The 19,570-nt window shown below is 46.4% G+C and overlaps 1 protein-coding gene across 4 annotated transcripts in view; it reads left to right on the plus strand.

Moving 5' to 3' along the window:
- The window catches only part of SGSM1 (small G protein signaling modulator 1), a 76,064-nt gene that overhangs the window by 50,104 nt on the left and 6,390 nt on the right, over nucleotides 1-19,570 (plus strand). For all 4 annotated transcript variants that reach the window (XM_042234738.1, XM_027956666.2, XM_027956667.2 and 1 more), the window contains 10 exons: nucleotides 108-172; nucleotides 2,080-2,225; nucleotides 3,526-3,654; nucleotides 4,896-5,078; nucleotides 6,257-6,325; nucleotides 7,261-7,851; nucleotides 12,208-12,332; nucleotides 13,113-13,195; nucleotides 17,288-17,397; nucleotides 19,183-19,279. In XM_042234738.1, the coding sequence (XP_042090672.1) occupies nucleotides 108-172; nucleotides 2,080-2,225; nucleotides 3,526-3,654; nucleotides 4,896-5,078; nucleotides 6,257-6,325; nucleotides 7,261-7,851; nucleotides 12,208-12,332; nucleotides 13,113-13,195; nucleotides 17,288-17,397; nucleotides 19,183-19,279 (1,598 nt within the window). The remainder of the gene's footprint in view (nucleotides 1-107; nucleotides 173-2,079; nucleotides 2,226-3,525; nucleotides 3,655-4,895; nucleotides 5,079-6,256; nucleotides 6,326-7,260; nucleotides 7,852-12,207; nucleotides 12,333-13,112; nucleotides 13,196-17,287; nucleotides 17,398-19,182; nucleotides 19,280-19,570) is intronic.

The raw sequence follows: 19,570 nt of genomic DNA on the forward strand, positions 1-19,570 counted from the left end.
GACTGCTTCTCATCTGCTCCCCAGAGATAATGAGTTATGCTCCTGTCCAGCAAGCCCGGGCCATGTATGGATCTGTACTAAGTGTCTTCCTTTTGCTCCATCTGCAGGGCCCCCTTGAAGCTTCTCTGTGACAATATGAAGTACCAGATCCTTTCCAGAGCCTTCTATGGATGTGCGTATTGGCCTAATTTGTCGTTTTTGTCTCCAGGGAGCATTTATTCAGTGCCTACTGCGTATCAGCAGTATCCGGGAAATAAGCCTGGCTCTGCGCCTCCGTTTCCTAGGTGTCTAGTGTTGGTTAAGTTACATTAACCTCCCTGAGCCTCAATTTCCTCTTTTACAGATCGGACATAAAATTTCTCCCTTGGTTGTAAGAGAAGGCGGTGAACAATGGGGCTCCTTGCTGGAAGGAGCAAGGTTTAATTACCATTGCGTCTCTATTTCCCACCTTAGAGGGTGTGTTTTCAGGATTAAATGGAAACATACATAAAGCACCTAACATTGCTTGAGGCTGGTGCTCAATAGATCTCAGTTTTCTCTTCCTATAGGCAGGAGCAGAAGAGTAAGATGGCCTAATGCCTTCCCAAGAACTTAAAAACTAAATTAATAACACAAGTGCTCTGATGATTTCCAGTTAACAGATGAGGAAACTGAGGCAAAGGGACTCACCCAAGGTCACACAGCAAATAAACCAGCAGAGCTGGAACTCTCAAACCCAGGCCTATGAAGGCTCTGTTTTTTCCACTCTCCTATTTTGATTCTTAGCAAGTTTTATTTCCCCCACCTCACAGCCTAGTTGGGGAAGATAAAACATGTGTATATTTTCAGGAAATCTAGAAATGTGTTACTACATCCTGCATGGATGGGCCTGTCAAAAAATAGTGCAGGTCATATCAGCCTGGAACGAGCTCATGGGGAAAGCGTGAGCTCCCCAAGGTCAGGCTTTTTGCCTGTTCTGTTACCGTCCATCCACAGTGCCTGATGCAGGGCCTGGCGTGGAGGAAGCTCTGGGCAAGTATTTATGAAACCACAGTGGAGGAGCTTCCTGGTAGAAGGGGTGGGAGTCAAGGTGGGCTTGATGCCCTCAGGTGATGTGGCTCCTCCCTGATGGTGGTTGAGAGCCCAGGTTCTGGAGCAGATGGTCTGCGTTCATATCCCAACTCCACACCTAGCACTGTGATCTGGGCAAGTGACGCATGCAGACTGTGCCTCAGTGTTCGCATCTGTAAGCTGGGCATAGTAAGAGGACCTGCTTCATAGGGTTGTAGTAAGAATCAACTAAGCTATCTAAGCTCTGGGGGCAGCACCCTGGGGCACAGTGTGTGCTGTGTGTCAGCCATCGCACCGTCGTCATCATAATCATCGTCATTAGCCCCATTGTTGGTGGGTTGAGTCCTCAGGCTCCAGGTGGCCCAGGGTCTTCTCTGGGACTTAAGGATGAATTGGGGGTCGGGAATAACCAGAAGGAAAGAGCCCGGTCAAAGCAAACACAGGCTAGCGTTTGCTGAATCCTACATGTGAGCTGGGTGCTGTGCCCTCCAGGCACCCAGGGTGGAGCAGATGAAGGGTGGTGCGTTGGCGGGTAATCCTCTAAGAGTGCAGGGCCATCTTTGAAAGCAAACCAGTGCCTTCAGCATCTCGCCTGCTACTGACCTCAGGGCCTTCTTTATCCAGCTGCAATGTGAACAAGTCCTCTCCTCTCCCATTCTCTCTCTCTCAGTATTCATTGGAGGCACCCCGAGGCACAGTGAGCCCGCAGAGTCACTTGCCCCTTCCTGCCTCCAGCTTGTGAATTAAATGCCTTGGTTTCCAGCCCGAGAGGAGCGGGCATCACCTCAATTGAGACTGAGAAAGGTGACGTGACTTCCCCAGGGTGGCAGGGCCATGAAGCAGTTGAGCCAGCAAGTAATTTCGCCCCTCTGAGCCTCACCTTCCTCAACCTGGAAAAGGGGGATGATGAGAATTCGCTGGTCACAAGGGTTCAGGCCGATTACGAGGAGGACAGTACTTTGGAGACTTTGTGAGACAAGGTTGGGGTGCTACGTTGTGGGCAGTGACACTCTCCCTCCCTCCCCACAGGGCTTGCCTACTGCAGACACCTGTCTACCGTGAGGACCCACCTGTCAGCCCTGGTCAATCACATGATCGTGTCCCCTGACTTGCCCTGTGATGCTGGACAGGGGCTGACAGCCAGGATCTGGGAGCAGTACCTTCAGGACAGCACAGTAAGGCTTGGCCTGGCTCGGCCTGCTGTGGGGTAGAGGCTTTGGGGGACAGAGACTATGGGGACCTCTTAGCATTCTGCAAAGAGTGAAGAATGCAAGTGTACATATTTTTTAAGTTTTAAAATATCATGTCTCTGCTACACCCCCCCCCCCAGTTCTGATCCCCTAAATTAATGACTAATGTCAGTTTGGTGTAGACTTTGCTATACATTTCCTATACTTATACATTCACAGCTATGTCTATATAGATAGAGCTGAAATTCATTTTTTAATGAGGTGACATTATGTTTGCATCTTGAATGATCAACTTACTTTTATATGAAGGACATCTTTCAGATCTCTAGGTGAAATACTGCATGTTAGAACCTTAGCCCCTCATATATGTGTGGACCATAATTTAATCAAATCTTCTTCTAATGATGGACATCTAGGCTGTTCCTGTTTCTTTTCTTTTTTAAAATTATTTCAGCAGTGCTATAGTCAACATCTTTATAAGCACATACCTTTCTGTACTAGTTTTCTTATTTCAAGCGTAGATTCTTAGAAATAAAGCTGTTTGATGTCCATTTTAAATTTAAATGGATATGACAGCTTACCTTTCTCGAAAAGTTACAGTGTTCATAATCTCTGGCAGTCTGTGAGCATGATTGCACGTTTCTTGAGGAATGCAAAAGATTTATCAATTTCTGGGCCCCACTCCAGCTTTACTGATTGAGTACTTCTAAGAGTGGACCCCAAGAATTTATATTTTGGGAATTTCCCACAGAATTCCCTGGTAGACCAATGGTTAGGACTACATGCTTTCATTGCTGAGGTCCCAGATTCAATCCCTAGTTAGGGAACTAAGATCTCTCAAGCCATGCGTTGCAGCCAAAAAAAAAAAAAAAGAAGAAGAAAGAAAAGAAAGTTCCCCAAATGCTCCTAGAGATCTCCCCAGTTTGGGAAGCACTATCCTAAGGACAAATTGGCTGAAATAATAAATAGTCAAAACGGATGTTTTTCATCTAACGCTTCTGCAGTCGTTTGTTGCGTTGCTGTATCCGGGCTGCAGTAACACTGTAGTCCCTGCTGTTTTAGTTGCTTGACCCTATAGAGGTGTATTTCTTACTCGTTTATTAATAACAGCAATTGAGGGTTTCCTAGGGTTTTGCTTTTTCAAATATGATGCCACGATGGACATCTGTGTTCATTGCTTGTTCACAGCATGATTACTGAGGGTCTGAGAGGTGGGCCCACTGGGCCACAGAGCCCATGCCCTAGTTTCGTGTTGACCAAATCTTTGCCTCCCCCCACCTACCAGAGTTACGAGGAGCAGGAGCTGCTGCGTCTCATCTACTACGGGGGCATCCAGCCGGAGATCCGCAAAGCCGTGTGGCCCTTCCTCCTGGGCCACTACCAGTTCGGGATGACAGAAACAGAGAGGAAGGAGGTAGGTTACCCCAGGGGGCAGTGGGGTCCTTGGCAACAGGAAGAGCCAGGTACGTGGGGCTGGGGGAGCTCTAGTCCCCTGGTAGACCAGGGGGACAGGGAGATAGGGGGAGCCAGGAAGGTTGAGGGCAATGCCGTCCAAGCAGCACAAGCCACAGATGCCGTTTTTTCAAATCGCTTTTTTGAGATAATGATAGACTCACATGCGCTTGTAAGAAATAATGCAGAGCCATCTCCTTCACCCAACTTCCCACAATGGTAACTTCTTGCAAAACTATAATACAATTTATCATAAGCAGGATATTGACATCAACATGGATATACACTGGCAGTTAAAGTCCATATTTTATTGCATTTGTTTTTGTTGTTGTCTATACTAAATATGTATATATTTTTAATTGAGATATAGTTTATTTACAACATTATGCTAGTTTCAGGTGTTTAACATAGTGATTCAAAATTTTTATAAATTAGGGATTTCCCTGGTGGTGCAGTGGTTAAGACTCTGTGCTTCCCATGCAGGGAGCATGGGTTCAATCCCTGGTCTGGGAACTAAGATCCATATGGCACACAACACAGCTGAAAAATAAGATTAAAAAAACAATTGTGTTAACCTAACTGATTAACATTGGAGAAGGAAATGGCAACCCACTCCAGTGTTTTTGCCTGGAGAATCCCAGGGACAGCGGAGCCTGGTGGGCTGCCGACTGTGGGATCGCACAGAGTCAAACACGACTGAAGCCACTTAGGAGGAGCAGCAGCAGCAGCAGCAGCAGCAACAGCAACTGATTAACATAGTGCCTGACATATAGTAGACATTCAATAAATATTTTACTCAGTCCAGACATCTGGACTTAACAATTAAAAAATGTTTTTATAAATTGCAATCCATTTACAGTCATTATAAAATATTGGGTATGTTCTGTGTGCTGTATAATATTTCCTCATACACACACACACACACATATATATATAATGTAAATATATATATATGTCAGCCTTGATCAAACTTCCCATGTTACTCGTGCTCTCATGTATGTGTCTATCTAGTTCTCCACGGTTTTATCACACGAGTGGGTTTGTGTATCACCACCACAGTCAACATGCTGAACGTTTTCTGGTGCTGCCGTGGTACTCGTGTCCTTTTATGGCCACACTGCCTCCCTCCCGCTCACTCCCATCCCTGACCCCTGGCAACCACTGATCTACTCTCTCCGGCTGACCGTGCATCTACCCCGGCAGGTGGATGAGCAGATTCACGCCTGTTACGCACAGACCATGTCTGAGTGGCTGGGCTGCGAGGCGATCGTGCGACAGAGGGAGCGGGAGTCCCACGCGGCCGCCCTGGCCAAATGCTCGTCGGGGGCCAGCCTGGACAGCCACCTGCACCGGATGATGCACCGGGACTCCACCATCAGCAACGAGGTGAGGGGCTGCTCCCCTAGGGGAGCCAGGTGGAGGGTAAAGGCTGGGGTCTGCTTCATGGGGCTGCTGAAGGAAGGACAAGGGCTGGGTATCTTAGCACAGACCTGACTCCAAACTCCAGCCCCTTCATTTCTTAGCTCTGGCAAAGCAGCTTCACTTCTATGCTTCAGTTACCTCATCTATGAAATGGAAATGACCATTTGTATAGGGGAGATTTGCGTGCAGCTCCAACAAGATAGTGTATATAAACCATCCAATGCAGCATGAGACCTTCACTTATTCGGCAAATGCTGTTGAGTACCTACCATGTGCTGGGTACTGTCAGGAATGTCCTGGAATGTCAGGAATGCTCCAGTGAACAGGTCAGACACATCTGTCCTGACGAAGTCCCAAGTTTAGCAGCCAAAAGCCGGAGGTGAAAAGAAAATCAGTTCCCTTCACCAATGATGTATCAGTCATCAATTGCCACCCTAAAACTGTGTAACAAACAACCCCCAAAAGTCAGTGACATCCAACAATAACTGTTTCTTTTTCACTCCTGAGTCTGTGGTCAGCTGAAGCTCAGTTGAAAGGTTTGTTGTTCTTTGTTGGGTTCACACGTTTGGGGTGACTCAGCCCTGCCCCTCACGTCCATCCTCCAGCAGACTAGCCTGGCCACCTTCTCACAGTGAAAGCAGATCTTTACAAGAAAAAGCAGAAATGCGCAAGCATTTTCTATGTGTCTGCCCTGTTGAGTTTGCCAACATCCCACTGGCTGCAGCAGTCCCATGGCCTAGCTTAGCTTCAGAGGGGACAGAAGCTAGAAGCTACAGGACTAAAAGCATGTGTACAGGAAAGGAGCAGAGAATGGCCATTAATACAGCCAGTCCTTTGAGTTTGGAGTCTCGCGTGCAGAGCATTTAGAAGTGGCATTCTCTGGTTGCAGGTGGGAGGTGGAGGTCCTGTGGTTTGTGTAGCCTCCAAAGGGGCTCTAGGGAGGAGAGATGAGCCCCCCGCCACCCAGTTTTATTTGACAGATGGGAAGCGGAGGCCTTGAGAGGGGACTTGCTCATGTCAGGAATAGAGACAAGACCACACTTTCTGACTCCCAGCCTAGCACTCCATCCTGAGCTCAGCGCAGGGACCCTGAGCCTAGATGCAGCCTCACCTGAGCTCCTTCCTGCCCCCTTTCCTCTCAGTCCTCCCAGAGCTGCAGTTCCGGCCGCCAGAACATCCGCCTGCAGAGCGACTCCAGCAGCAGCACACAGGTGACCTTCCAGAGCCCCCACCCCCTCTCCACCCATCCGCCTCCCTCCAGCCCAGAATAATGGGATCAGAAGTCCCTCATCTTCAGGTCACTTAAGATTTCTGTTTTAGCTTTTTATACTTCCATTAAAAATTGAAGTTTTGCCTGCACAAGTAATTCATGAATCTCTTCTGCCTATTAAAAAAATATTGCAGAGAAAACTAAATTTGGTTTTGCCCATCCCTGATCCCCACATGCCCTCCCTAGGAATAACATTGCCATCTTCTCTGAATATACTTTGTTTTCTAGTTTTGACTTTGGAGTTAGGAAAGTGTTTTGTTTTGTTTTAACATGACTGAAAGCAATTTAATTGAAATTAAATCATTTTAAAACCAGAAGCACATGAAATTAATAGTAAATCAAGTGGGTGCTATAACCACACCAAAGAAATACTTCAGTGACCTTGTGACATGATCTTATACAGTCTGCATTGATGGGATATGGCCTAAACCACAAATAAATCTTGGATATATATCCTGGAGACTTTTCCATAATATTTCATATTCATCTAAGTGTTCTTGAAAATTGATCCATCATGGTTAATTACATGGATATTTTTTAAGCCTGTTCCTTTAATTAGTTAACTTAAGAAATTTTTGTGCACATGATTTTGTGTGATGAAAGATTTTCTTCCTCGGAGCCAACTGCAATGCTCCCTGTTTCTTTCTGGATTTTTCTATGCCTGTTCCTGCATACAGAGTAGTTTTAAATTTTCTACAAATGGGAGAATATGTCCCACCTTGTTCTGCCTCCATCTTTTTACTGACTGTGTAGTGTCCCCAGCATGCATGTTCCATATCTGAACCAGCCCCCTGTGGATGGCTGTTCAGCTTGGAGCTGGAAGCAGCACCATGACAGACATCCTATCTCATCTGCCTTTGTGCACCTTGTCTGCAGGTCTTTGAGTCTGTGGACGAGGCAGAGCAGGTGGAGGCAGAAGGCAGGCTGGAAGAGAAACCGACCAAGATCCCCAATGGGAACCTGGTGAACGGCACCTGCTCCCCAGACTCAGGCCATCCCTCCTCCCACAACTTCTCCTCGGGCCTCTCGGAGCACTCAGAACCCAGCCTGAGCACGGAAGACAGCGTCATGGATGCCCACCGCGCCGCCCCCCTGGTGCTTCGACCCAGGGACAGCAGCATGGATGACGGGCAGAGCAGTGAGGCCACCACCTCCCGGGACGAGGCCACTCGTGAGGAGCTGGCCGTGCAGGACAGCCTGGAGAGTGACCTCCTGGCCAACGAGAGCATGGACGAGTTCATGTCCATCACTGGCAGCCTGGACGTGGCTCTGCCCGAAAAGGAGGGCCCCACGATGGAAGGCTGGAGGGGCAGCGAGGCGGAAAAGCAGAGCCAGGTGGACAGTGAGGACAACCTCTCAGAGGAGCCTGAGATGGAGAGTCTCTTCCCCGCGCTCGCTTCTCTGGCCGTGACTACCTCGGCCAACAGTGAGGCGTCCCCCGTCTCTTCCAGCGGCGTCACCTACTCCGTAAGTCACCAGGATTCTCCTCCACTCCATTTTCTGCAGCCACGGGAGGGTGGCAAGCCTCTGTTATCCAGAACCACTTCTGTTTCATTGCCTTTTCCCCATCATGGAGGGTTCACTGTAGAAACCCATTTGGAAGAGAAGATAATTTAATACTTAAAGAACACAGGCTTTGCAGACAAACAGTGCTGGGTTCAAATCCAAGCTTAGGCACATCTTGGTTTACACTCATGTCCAGTATCTCTTAAATATTTTACTTTCTTGCCATAAAAACCCAGAGGAAAGAATGTCAACTGAAAAGGTTTTCTGAGACAAGGATCATGTACCTGTTTTGTTTGGGGGGCTTCCCGGGTGGCTCAGACAGTAAAGATTCTGCCTGCAATGCAGGCAGAGACCCAGGTTCAATCCCTGAATTGGGAACATCCCCTGGAGAAGGGAATGGCTACCCACTTCAGTATTCTTGCCTGGAAAATCCCATGGACAGAGGAGCCTGGTGGGCTACAGTCCATGGGGTCGCAGAGTTGGACACAACTCAGCGACTTCACTTTCTTTCTTTTTTAACTTTTTTGGCCTTGCAGCATGGTTTGGCGATCTTAGTTCCCTGACCAGGGACCAAACTCATGCCCCATGCAGTGGAAGTGAGGAGTTATAACCATTGAATCACTAGGGAAGCCCCTACATCCATTTTCTTTCAAAGAATTTGTCATTTCTGTCGCAAAGAGTCAGTCAGACTAGGCTGGATCCAAAAACCTAAAGTTGTCTGGCCCAACTCTGCCTTTCCCCCGAGGCAGTTCAGTTCAGTTCAGTTACTCAGTCATGTCCGACTCTTTGCGACCCCATGAACCACAGCATGCCAGGCCTCCCTGTCCATCACCAACTCCCTGAGTCCACCCAAACCCATGTCCATTGAGTTGGTGATGCCATCCACCCATTTCATCCTCTGTTGTCCCCTTCTCTACCTGCCCTCAATCTTTCCCAGCATCAGGGTCTTTTCAAATGAGTCAGCTCTTCACATCAGGTGGCCAAAGTATTGGAGTTTCAGCTTCAGCATCAGTCCTTCCAATGAATACTCAGGACTGATTTCCTTTAGGATGGACTGGTTGGATCTCCTTTCAGTCCAAGGGACTCTCAAGAGTCTTCTCCAACACCACAGTTCAAAATCATCAATTCTTCGGTGCTCACCTTTCTGTATAGTCCAACTCTCACATCCATACATGACCACTGGGAAAACCATAGCCTTGACTAGACAGACCTTTGTTGGCAATGTAATGTCTCTGCTTTTCAATATGCTGTCTAGGTTGGTCATAACTTTCCTTCCAAGGAGTAAGCCTCTTTTAATTTCATGGCTGCAATCACCATCTGGAGTGGTTTTGGAGCCCAAAAAAATTTAAAGTCAGCCACTGTTTCCACTATTTCCCCATCTATTTGCCATGAAGTGATGGCACCAGATGCCGTGATCTTCGTTTTCTGAATGTTGAGCTTTAGGCCAACTTTTTCACTCTCCTCTTTCACTTTCATCAAGAGTCTTTTTAGTTCCTCTTCACTTTCTGCCATAAAGGTGGTGTCATCTGCATATCTGAGGTTATTGATATTTCTCCCGGCAATCTTGATTCCAGCTTGTGCTTCCTCCAGCCCAGCATTTCTCATGATGTACTCTGCATATAAGTTAAATAAGCAGGGTGACAATATACAGCTTTGATGTACTCCTTTTCCTGTTGGAACCAGTCTGTTGTTCCATGTCTAGTTCTAACTGTTGCTTCCTGACCTGCATATAGGTTTCTCAAGAGGCAGGTCAGGTGGTCTGGTATTCCCATCTCTTTCAGAGTTTTCCACAGTTTATTGTGATCCACACAGTCAAAGGCTTTGGCATAGTCAATAAAGCAGAAATAGATGTTTTTCTGGAACTCTCTTGCTTTTTCCATGATCCAGCAGATGTTGGCAATTTGATCTCTGGTTCCTCTGCCTTTTCTAAAACCAGCTTGAACATCTCAAGTTCACGGTTCACGTATTACTGAAAACTGGCTTGGAGAATTTTAAGCATTATTTTACTAGTGTGTGAGATGAGTGCAATTGTGTGGTAGTTTGAGCATTCTTTGGCATTGCCTTTCTTTGGGATTGGAATAAAAATTGACCTTTTCCAGTCCTATGGCCACTGCTGAGTTTTCCAAATTTGCTGGCATATTGAGTACAGCACTCTCACAGCATCATCTTTCAGGATTTGAAACAGCTCAACTGGAATTTCATCACCCGAGGCAGTAGTAATGACTTATTCCGCCCAAATTATCTGGTGTTTACCCTCATGTCTGTAAATAATATACTTGTATTGCTACTGCTTGATATTTTTTTGCTTTTCTTCATTTAGATATTGCCTGTTGACTCCCCATTATGGAGGAAGAGGTTTCAGTCTTCTTCCTTCCCTACCTGCACACCCTTACCACATGAGTGAAACCATCCCACTCCCCATCCATCCACTATAGTCACAATAATTTTAGTTAAATGATTGATCTTTGTTTATATCATTATAGCAATATAATGCATATTAAATTGCATGTTTTCCTGCAAAAAAATTTGTTTTTCCTAAAAGTGTTTTCATTTGTTTTTTTAATTGGTTTGTTACATTTATGCTGGTGCTACTGCTGCTAAGTTGCTTCAGTCGTGTCCGACTCTGTGCGACCCCATAGATAGCAAGCAGCCCACCAGGCTCCCCCATCCCTGGGATTCTCTAGGCAAGAATACTGGAGTGGGTTGCCATTTCCTTCTCCAATGCATGAAAGTGAAAAGTCAAAGTGAAGTCGCTTGGTCATGTCCGACTCTTCGCGACCCCATGGACTGCAGGCTACCAGGCTCCTCGTCCATGGGATTTTCCAGGCAAGAGTACTGGAGTGGGGTGCCGTTGCCTTCTCCATGTTACATGTATATTGTAGCATATATATATATATATATATATACACACACACACACACATATACATATATATATAACTTGATCTTACTTTCTTCTTATATAAAATGAGGATAATAATTCTATATACCTCATAGGATTGTGAGAAAAAAGTAAAGAGAATTTTCATCAGACAAAATGAAAGAGGCCTTCTCAGGAAACAGCATCAACAGAAAATAAAGTCAGACATCTGACTGGTCCACATAGAGGAAGTTTTCTCAGTGATGGCAGAACAGGGCTAGGAGGAGGAGAGAGAGAGACTCTGGAAGAGTGCCCCTCTGAGGAGCTGGGTGTGACTTCTTTCCTCCCCTGTGAGGAGCTGTGGTGTAACTATTCTTTCCTTCCCTGTGAGGAGCTGGGGTGGAACAGTTCTTTCCCTCCCCTGTGAGGAGCTGGGGTGTGACTGTTCTTTCCCTCTCCTGTGAGGAGCTGGGGTATAAAAGTTCTTTCCCTCCCCTGTGAGGTAAAAGTTCTTCCACTCCCCTGTGAGGAGCTGGGGTGTGACTGTTCTTTCCCTCTCCTGTGAGGAGCTGGGTGTGACTGTTCTTTCCCTCCCCTGTGAGGAGCTGGGGTGTGACTGTTCTTTCCCTCCCCTGTGAGGAGCTGGGTGTGACTGTTCTTTCCCTCCCCTGTGAGGAGCTGGGGTGTGACTGTTCTTCCTCCCCTCTGAGGAGCTGTGTGTGACTGTTCTTTCCCTCCCCTGTGAGGAGCTGGGGTGTGACTGTTCTTCCTCCCCTCTGAGGAGCTGGGGTATGACTATTCTTCTTCCCCTCTGAGGAGCTGGGGTGTGACTGTTCTTTCCTCCCCTGTGAGGAGCTGGGTATGACTGTTCTTTCCCTCCCCTGTGAGGAGCTGGGGTGTGACTTCTTTCCTCCCCTCTGAGGAGCTGGGGTGTTACTGTTCTTCCTCCCCTCTGAGGAGCTGGGGTGTGACTGTTCTTCCTCCCCTCTGAGGAGCTGGGGTGTGACTGTTCTTCCTCCCCTCTGAGGAGCTGGGGTGTGACTGTTCTTCCTCCCCTCTGAGGAGCTGGGGTGTGACTGTTCTTCCTCCCCTCTGAGGAGCTGGGATGTGACTGTTCTTCCTCCCCTCTGAGGAGCTGGGGTGTGACTGTTCTTCCTCCCCTCTGAGGAGCTGGGGTGTGACTGTTCTTTCCTCCCCTGTGAGGAGCTGGGTATGACTGTTCTTTCCCTCCCCTGTGAGGAGCTGGGGTGTGACTTCTTTCCTCCCCTCTGAGGAGCTGGGGTGTGACTGTTCTTCCTCCCCTGTGAGGAGCTAGGGTGTGACTGTTCTTCCTCCCCTCTGAGGAGCTGGGTGTGACTTCTTTCCTCCCCTCTGAGGAGCTGGGGTGTGACTGTTCTTTCCTTCCCTGTGAGGAGCTGGGTGTGACTGTTCTTTCCCTCCCCTCCTGGGGGCCCGCAGCCAGAGCTCCTGGACCTGTACACGGTGAACCTGCACCGCATCGAGAAGGACGTGCAGAGGTGTGACCGCAACTACTGGTACTTCACGCCCGCCAACCTGGAGAAGCTGCGGAACATCATGTGCAGGTGGCCGGGGCGGGGGGCGGGGCTGTCGGGGACCGGGGGCGGGGCCGTTGGCGCGGGGGCGGGGCTGTCTGTCGGAGATGGGTAATGGGTGGCGCAGGTGCGGGCGCTGGGGAGCACACGCAATGGAGTGAGGCCCCCTGCCTGGATTCAAATCCTTTCTCTGCTGTTCATTATGAGGTGTGTGACTCGGCACATGTCACTTAATTCTCTGTGCTTTATTCCCGTTATTTGTGAACTGCGATAATGATAGTAGCTTTTCCATATGATTAGTTTGAGAATTCAGTGATAAATACATATATAGTGGACAGAGCATACAGTGAATGCTCAGTAAACAGTAGTCATGATTATTAAGAAGCAGATGAGAATGCCAGGCAGAGGGAACAGCTCAGGCAGAAACACAGGCGCGTGAATGTGTGCTTTGTTTGTACAGAGGTAAGTACCTCAGTGCAGCGGGAAGGGAAGAAGTCCTGAGAAGTGTGAGACTGTGAAGGGGGATTGGGAGGAAGCAATAGATGCCTGGCACCCCCAGTGAAGGAGTCTGGACATTGCCCGGTGAGGCAGTGAAGAGCCTGTAAAGGTTCCTGAGCTTTAAGAAGGTCATCCTGGTGACTGCGTAGGCTGCTTGGAGAGAGTGAGACAGGATGGGAGAATAGGCGGGCGGTTGAGGAAGTTGATCCAGGTGAGAGATGGGGGCCAAAGCAGGGTGAGAGGAAAGAAGGAGTGGGTTTGGAGAGGCAGACTGTGGGCGCTATCACTGGCCGTCCTGTGTGTCTCTTGCAGCTACATCTGGCAGCACATTGAGGTCGGCTATGTCCAGGGCATGTGTGACCTCCTGGCCCCACTGCTGGTCATCCTGGATGATGGTGAGTGTACCCTCCCTGCCCTCGGCCTGGGGATGTGGCTTCCTTCTCATGACAGAGAAGAAAGGATAACCTCACTTTCCAACCCCATAAACTGAGGCAGTGCCAGGGTTCAGAAGACCTGTCCAGTGAACACATCAAGGTCTTGGTGAAATAAAAAGTTCTTTTATTCTACATTGACCAACACTTATTTCCAGGTGCCTGACACCCATCCAAGCTCTTGCTAGCCACTGGTTATATAAACATGAATGAAAACAAAGGAAATCTCAGGCCCAGATGGCTTCACTGGTGAATGCTACCAAACACTTTATAAAAAATGAATACCAACACTTCATAAACTCTTCTAAAACATAGAAGAGGAGGGAACGCTTCTCAACTCATCCTATGGTGCAGTCCTTATATGAGGCCCTATTGGTACCTGGATAGCAATACCAGACAAAGACATCACAAGAAAAGAAAATCACAGACCAATATCCTTTATGAAATCAAGGTAAAAATCCTCAAGAAAACACTAGCAAACTGAATCCATCAGGATATTAAAAGGATTATATATTGTGATCAAATGGGATTTATCCCAGGAATGCAAGGCTGACTCAATATATGAAATTCAATCAGTGCAATTCACTACATTCATGGAATAAAGGAGGAAGGTCACATGATCATGTCATCAGACAAAATTCAACAGCCTTTCATAAAAAAAAAAAATTCAGCAAACTCAGAACAAAAGAGAACTTACTCAACATGATAAAAGACATCTCTGAAAAACCCACAACTAATACTCAGTGATGAAATTCTGAATCAGTTCAGTTCAGTCACTCATTTGTGTCCAACTCTTTGTGACCCCATGAACTGCAGCACGCCAGGCCTCTCTGTCCATCACCAACTCCCTGAGTCCACCCAAACCCATGTCCATTGAGTCGGTGATGCCATCCAACCATCTCATCCTCTATTGTCCCCTTCTCCTCCTGCCCTCAATCTTTCCCAGCATCAGGGTCTTTTCAAATGAATCAGCTCTTCGCATCAGGTGGCCAAAGTATTGAAGTTTCAGCTTCAACATCAGTCCTTCCAATGAACACCTAGGACTGATCTCCTTTAGGATGGACTGGTTGGATTTCCTTGCAGTCCAAGGGACTTGCAAGAGTCCTCTCCAACACCACAGTTCAAAAGCATCAATTCTTTGGCGCTCAGCTTTCTTTATAGTCCAACTCTCATATCCATACATGCGCACTGGAAAAACCATAGCCTTGACTAGACGGACCTTTGTTGACAAAGTAATGTCAACAAAATTCTGAATACCTCTCACCTAAGATCAAGAGTATGACAAAGATGTCCACTTCTGCCACAAAAGGCTCTATCCTGAACAATTACTAAAGAAAAAGGAATAAAGACATCCAGATTGGAAAGGAAATAAAACCATCTATATTTGCAGATGGCATGATCTTGCATACAGAAAATCCTAAGGAGTCAAAAAAGTATTAGAACTAATAAGTTCAGCAAGGTTGTAGGATATAGGACTTATGCAGAAGTCAGTTATATTTCTATACTATTGCAATGAACAATCTAAAAATGAGAACAGAAAAGCAATTCCATTTGCAGTAGCCTCTAGAAGAGTAAAATATTTATGAATAAATTTAACAGAAGTACAAGATTTGTACACCAAAAACTTTAAAATGTTGCTGAATGTAGTGAGCCCGAAACACAAAAATTGAGTCAATTTTCTTCCAGTGAGCATGTGATTCTTAATTGATCTGAGATTGCAAATAGACAAACAGATCCCCCAAAAGGAAACAAAGCAAAAAAGAAAAAAGACCATAAAATTGGATTCTTTGTTATTTCTCACCCAACGGAGAACAGACTTTCATTATACACCCAACAGAACTCACCAGATAGTTAACTATAAAAGCAAATCCCCAACCATTGCTATCGCCAAGTCAGATTAATTTGTTGAAGGTATACAAACTGGAAATAAAAACAAGTATATAATATCAATAGAAAAAAAAAAAAAAAGAACTAGAGGGCTAGAAAAGTTCAAGCTCTGTTGCCACCCAAAACTCACTTCAGAAACCAAGGAAAGATGTGCAGGCAAGTGGACTTAATTTGTCTCCACTGGATTAATCCCCTCAAACAGCTCAGTGGATGACCTTCAGAACCGATAAAATGTAATTTTAAAAAGGTTACATGACTCTCACATACAAATAAAGTGAACAAAGATTTTATTCAGTGTATTAATGAGGAAACCAGTAAGGTACGAAAACTGGCTTCAGGAACATTTGAGAAGCTGGGCACATTAGCAACATCATGGTAAGGTTGCTTCCAGAAAGGGCAAATCTGTAGAGACGGAAAATAGACTCATGGTTGACAGGCACTGTGAGGAGAGGAAAATAGGTGACGCCTGCCGATATGTAGTGCCTTTTGGGGGTGATGAAAATGTCCCGAGATTAGATAGAGATGATGGTTTGCAACTCTGACTATTCTAAAACCACTGAATTGTGTTGGGTTGGCCAAGAATTTTGCCCGGATTTTTCTGTAACGTCATACAGAACATTGTACAGAAAAACCCAAGCAAACTTTTTGGCCAACCCAGTACATTTAAAAGAGTGAATTTTAAGAGTGAATTCGCACGGTGGGCAAGCCTCAATAAAACTGTTTAAAAATGAGAAGTATAACTCCCAACTCTTAGAGCTGAGCATAGTGACTTCTTTCCAGAAAGTTCCCTGCAGAAGAGGGTGGGAGGCGAAAGAGAAGCTCTGCAGTGGAGAAGACACCTCCTCTGGCAGGTGGCCAAGGTCATCCGCTGTCCTCAGTCACATCAAAACTGTACCCCCTTGATGTGACATGATGTAAGCGGCACCTTACCCACGTGGTCTTTCTCACAATAACCCATAACCCCAATCTTATCATGAGAAAAACACCAGACAAATTCCAGTAGAGACGCATCCCGTAGAACACCTGGTCTGCACTCTTCATAACCATCAGGGTCACCAACAACAAAGAAGGTCTGAGTCACAGCTATAGCCAAGAGGAGCCGAAGGAGAGATGACAGCTGTATATAATGTAGTTCTTAGATGAGTTCTTGGAACGGCAAAGGCCAAAAGGTAAAAAAAATTATGGGCTTGAGTTAATTATGTATCATAAGTAGGTCATTAATTGTAACAAATGTACCTATTAATGGGAGATGTCAGTAATGGGGGGAACTAGGTGTGAGGTATATGGAAACTCTACACTCTTTTCAGTTTTTCTGTAAATCTAAACTGTTCTGAAAAATAAAGAAAATGAACAAGATTCTGTGGTGACTTGGGTAACCTTCTCATAACTTTCTCTAAAGCTACTTGGCGTTAAGAGAAAATAGGTACTGTTTTCAAATTATTCTTTAAACACTGGGTTGAACAGTATGAAACGGATTTTTTTTTTTTTTTTTTGGCTGTGCCATGCAGCTTGCAGGATCTTAGCGGTTCCCCAACCAGGGAGTGAATCCACACCCTCACTGGTGCAAGTGTGGAGTCCTGGCCACGGGAGCAGGGGCTGAACCCACGCCCTCAGTGGGGAAAGCGTGGAGCCCGAACCACTGGACCGCCAGGCAATTCCCAACATAGATCTTTTAAATTACTGAAGCGCTCAGAGCCTGTTTTTTTCCTTCGTATGTATAGTCACTCTCTATGTAGCATTTCCCAAAGTTATCTGACCCTACCTTTGCATAACACCTGCAAACACCCTTCCAGTATTGACAATTGTTATTTTAATGCAGTGGTTCTCAGACATGAGAATTTCATGAGCCCCGCAGAATTTTGTTCAAGACGTTGGGGACCAAATATTGTCAACTTTTTATTAGAGCAAATAGGGATCTTTAAAACAGAGCATTTGCTGTCACCATTGTTTCCTAAAAGAAAGGATGCTCTATTTCAACACCTCTCGGGTGGGAAGTACATAATGAAAGATTGGCGAGCATCCCTTGAAATGGTGCGCATCCATATGCTCCACTTCCTTACGTTTCTTATTTGCCTGTGGACTTAATGAACTGGCTCAGACCCTCGGACCATCACTTTGGGGCCTCGGGCAGTGGCAGAGTTGACTCTTTCTCCTGTACTCTTTCCCCAGAGGCCCTCGCCTTCAGCTGCTTCACCGAGCTCATGAAGAGGATGAATCAGAACTTCCCCCATGGGGGCGCCATGGACACACACTTTGCCAACATGAGGTCGCTAATCCAGGTGTGACCTTGTGCTTCTCCATAACATTTATTCCAGCTCAACACAATGGACCACAGACCAACTTAATAGCCACTCCTTGTTTAAATTAACTCAGTAACTCAGTCCTACTTCACTCAGCCCAGTTGAGTTAAACTGAAAAATTCAATTCAACTTAACCTTTATTCAGTAGCTCAAGTCAGCTCCACTGGATTCATTCTTACTGAGCATTTACTTGGCCCAGGCACTGTGGCTACAATGATGAACAAGACACGGTCCTTGCCCTTAACAGGACACTGAGGGTCTTGGTCCTTTTCTGCAGAGAAATGGTGGTGGTTTTGTCGCTAAGTAGTGTCCAACTCTTTGCGACCCCACGGACTGTAGCCCGCCAGGCTCCACTATCCATGGGATTTCCCAGGCAAGACTACTGGAGTGGGTTGCCATTTCCTCCTCCAGACTGCAAAGAAATATTTGAGTATATTTCTCTCTCTCTCTTTCTGTCACACACACAGACACACGTGCAGAGCTTTATTGAGATAAATTCATATATTGTAAAATTTGCTTTTAAAAAATGTTTGATTCATTGGTTTTTAGAATAGTCACAGGTGTGAAATCATCATCACTATCTAATTTCAGAACACTTTCATCACCCTGAAAAAGAATCTCTATCCCCTGAGCTTCCCTGATGGCTCAGTGGTAGAGAATCCACCTACCAACATAGGAGACTCAGAGTTGATCCCTGGGTTAGGGTTAGGGTTAGCTGGTAAAGAATCCGCCTGCAATGCGGGAGACCTGGGTTCGTTCCCTGGGTTGGAATGATCCCCTGGAGAAGGGAACGGCTACCCACTCCAGTATTCTTACTGGGAGAATCCCATGAACTATATAGTCCACGGGGTCGCAAAGAGTCGAATACAACTGAGCGAGTTTCACTTCCCAGTATTCTTGCCTGGGAAGTCCCAGAGACGGAGAAGCCTGGCGGGTCCATTCAATCGCCAAAGAGTTAGACATGACTTAGCAGCTAAACAACGACAAACACCAGCACCGCTGACAGCAACCCCTCTCCCCTGCTCCTGGCGGCCACTAGCCTACTTTCTGTCTCTGTAGATTTACCTGTTCTGGACGTTTCACGTAAACAGAGTCACACAATACGTGGCTTTTCGTGTCTGGCTTTTTCCCCTTAGCATAATGTTGACAAGGCCTGTCCCTGTTGCAGCACGTATTGATACGCCATTCCTTCTACTGCTGAATATTCCATTGCACGGATAGACCAATTTTATGCACCCATTCGTCCTCTGATGGATACTTGGGGTGTTTACACCTTTTGGCTATTATGAAGAACGCCATTGTGTACATTCATGTGTAAGTCTCTATGTGGACGTAGGTTTTCATTTTTGTTGGGGATACACCTACAAGTAAAACTGCAGCTGCACCATTTCACATTCCCACCAGCAACACACGAGGGTTCCAGTTTCTCGACATCCTCCCCGCCCTTTGTTGTCTGTCACTTTTATTATAGCCACCCTAGTGGGCATGAAATAGTAGCTCGTTATGGCATTTTCCTAATTACTAATGATGGTAAGCATGGTTCCTGTGCATATTGGTTATTTGCATATCTTCTTTAGAGAAAGACTGGCTTAGGTTGCGTCAGACTGATTTCCACTTCAGATTCTTTGGCCATTTTTAAACTCCACCCGGTTGTTAAGGGCTGTGCGGTGCCTGGTATGGGGACGTAGCGTCATTGATTCGACTGTCCCCCCTGGCCCAGCCTTTGCCGGGGAGGCTTGATGCCTTTCTTTCTTCCTCTGACAGATCCTGGACTCAGAGCTCTTCGAGTTGATGCATCAGAACGGGGACTACACTCATTTCTACTTCTGCTACCGCTGGTTCCTGCTGGATTTCAAGCGAGGTACACACTTCCAACTGGGACCTTGTTCCCAGACTCTTTGTAGCAGAATCCCAGGGGGACAAGATACCACAGCAGTGAGGCTGGGAAGTGTTGGGGCAAAGCCACTGGACGAGAGTAACACCTATTTGTTGAGTTCTGACTACAATTTACCTACCTTATCTTGCAGAGACGCTGTGTAGTAGGTGTTGTCACAATCCCCATTTTACAGATGAGGAAACTAAGGCTGAGAAGAACTAAATTCAGACCTAGCCATAATAGAGCCAGGATCTGAGCCCCCATCTCTCTACCCAA

The sequence above is a fragment of the Ovis aries genome, chromosome 17 (assembly GCF_016772045.2).
Source record: "Ovis aries strain OAR_USU_Benz2616 breed Rambouillet chromosome 17, ARS-UI_Ramb_v3.0, whole genome shotgun sequence".
Taxonomy (NCBI): domain Eukaryota; kingdom Metazoa; phylum Chordata; class Mammalia; order Artiodactyla; family Bovidae; genus Ovis; species Ovis aries.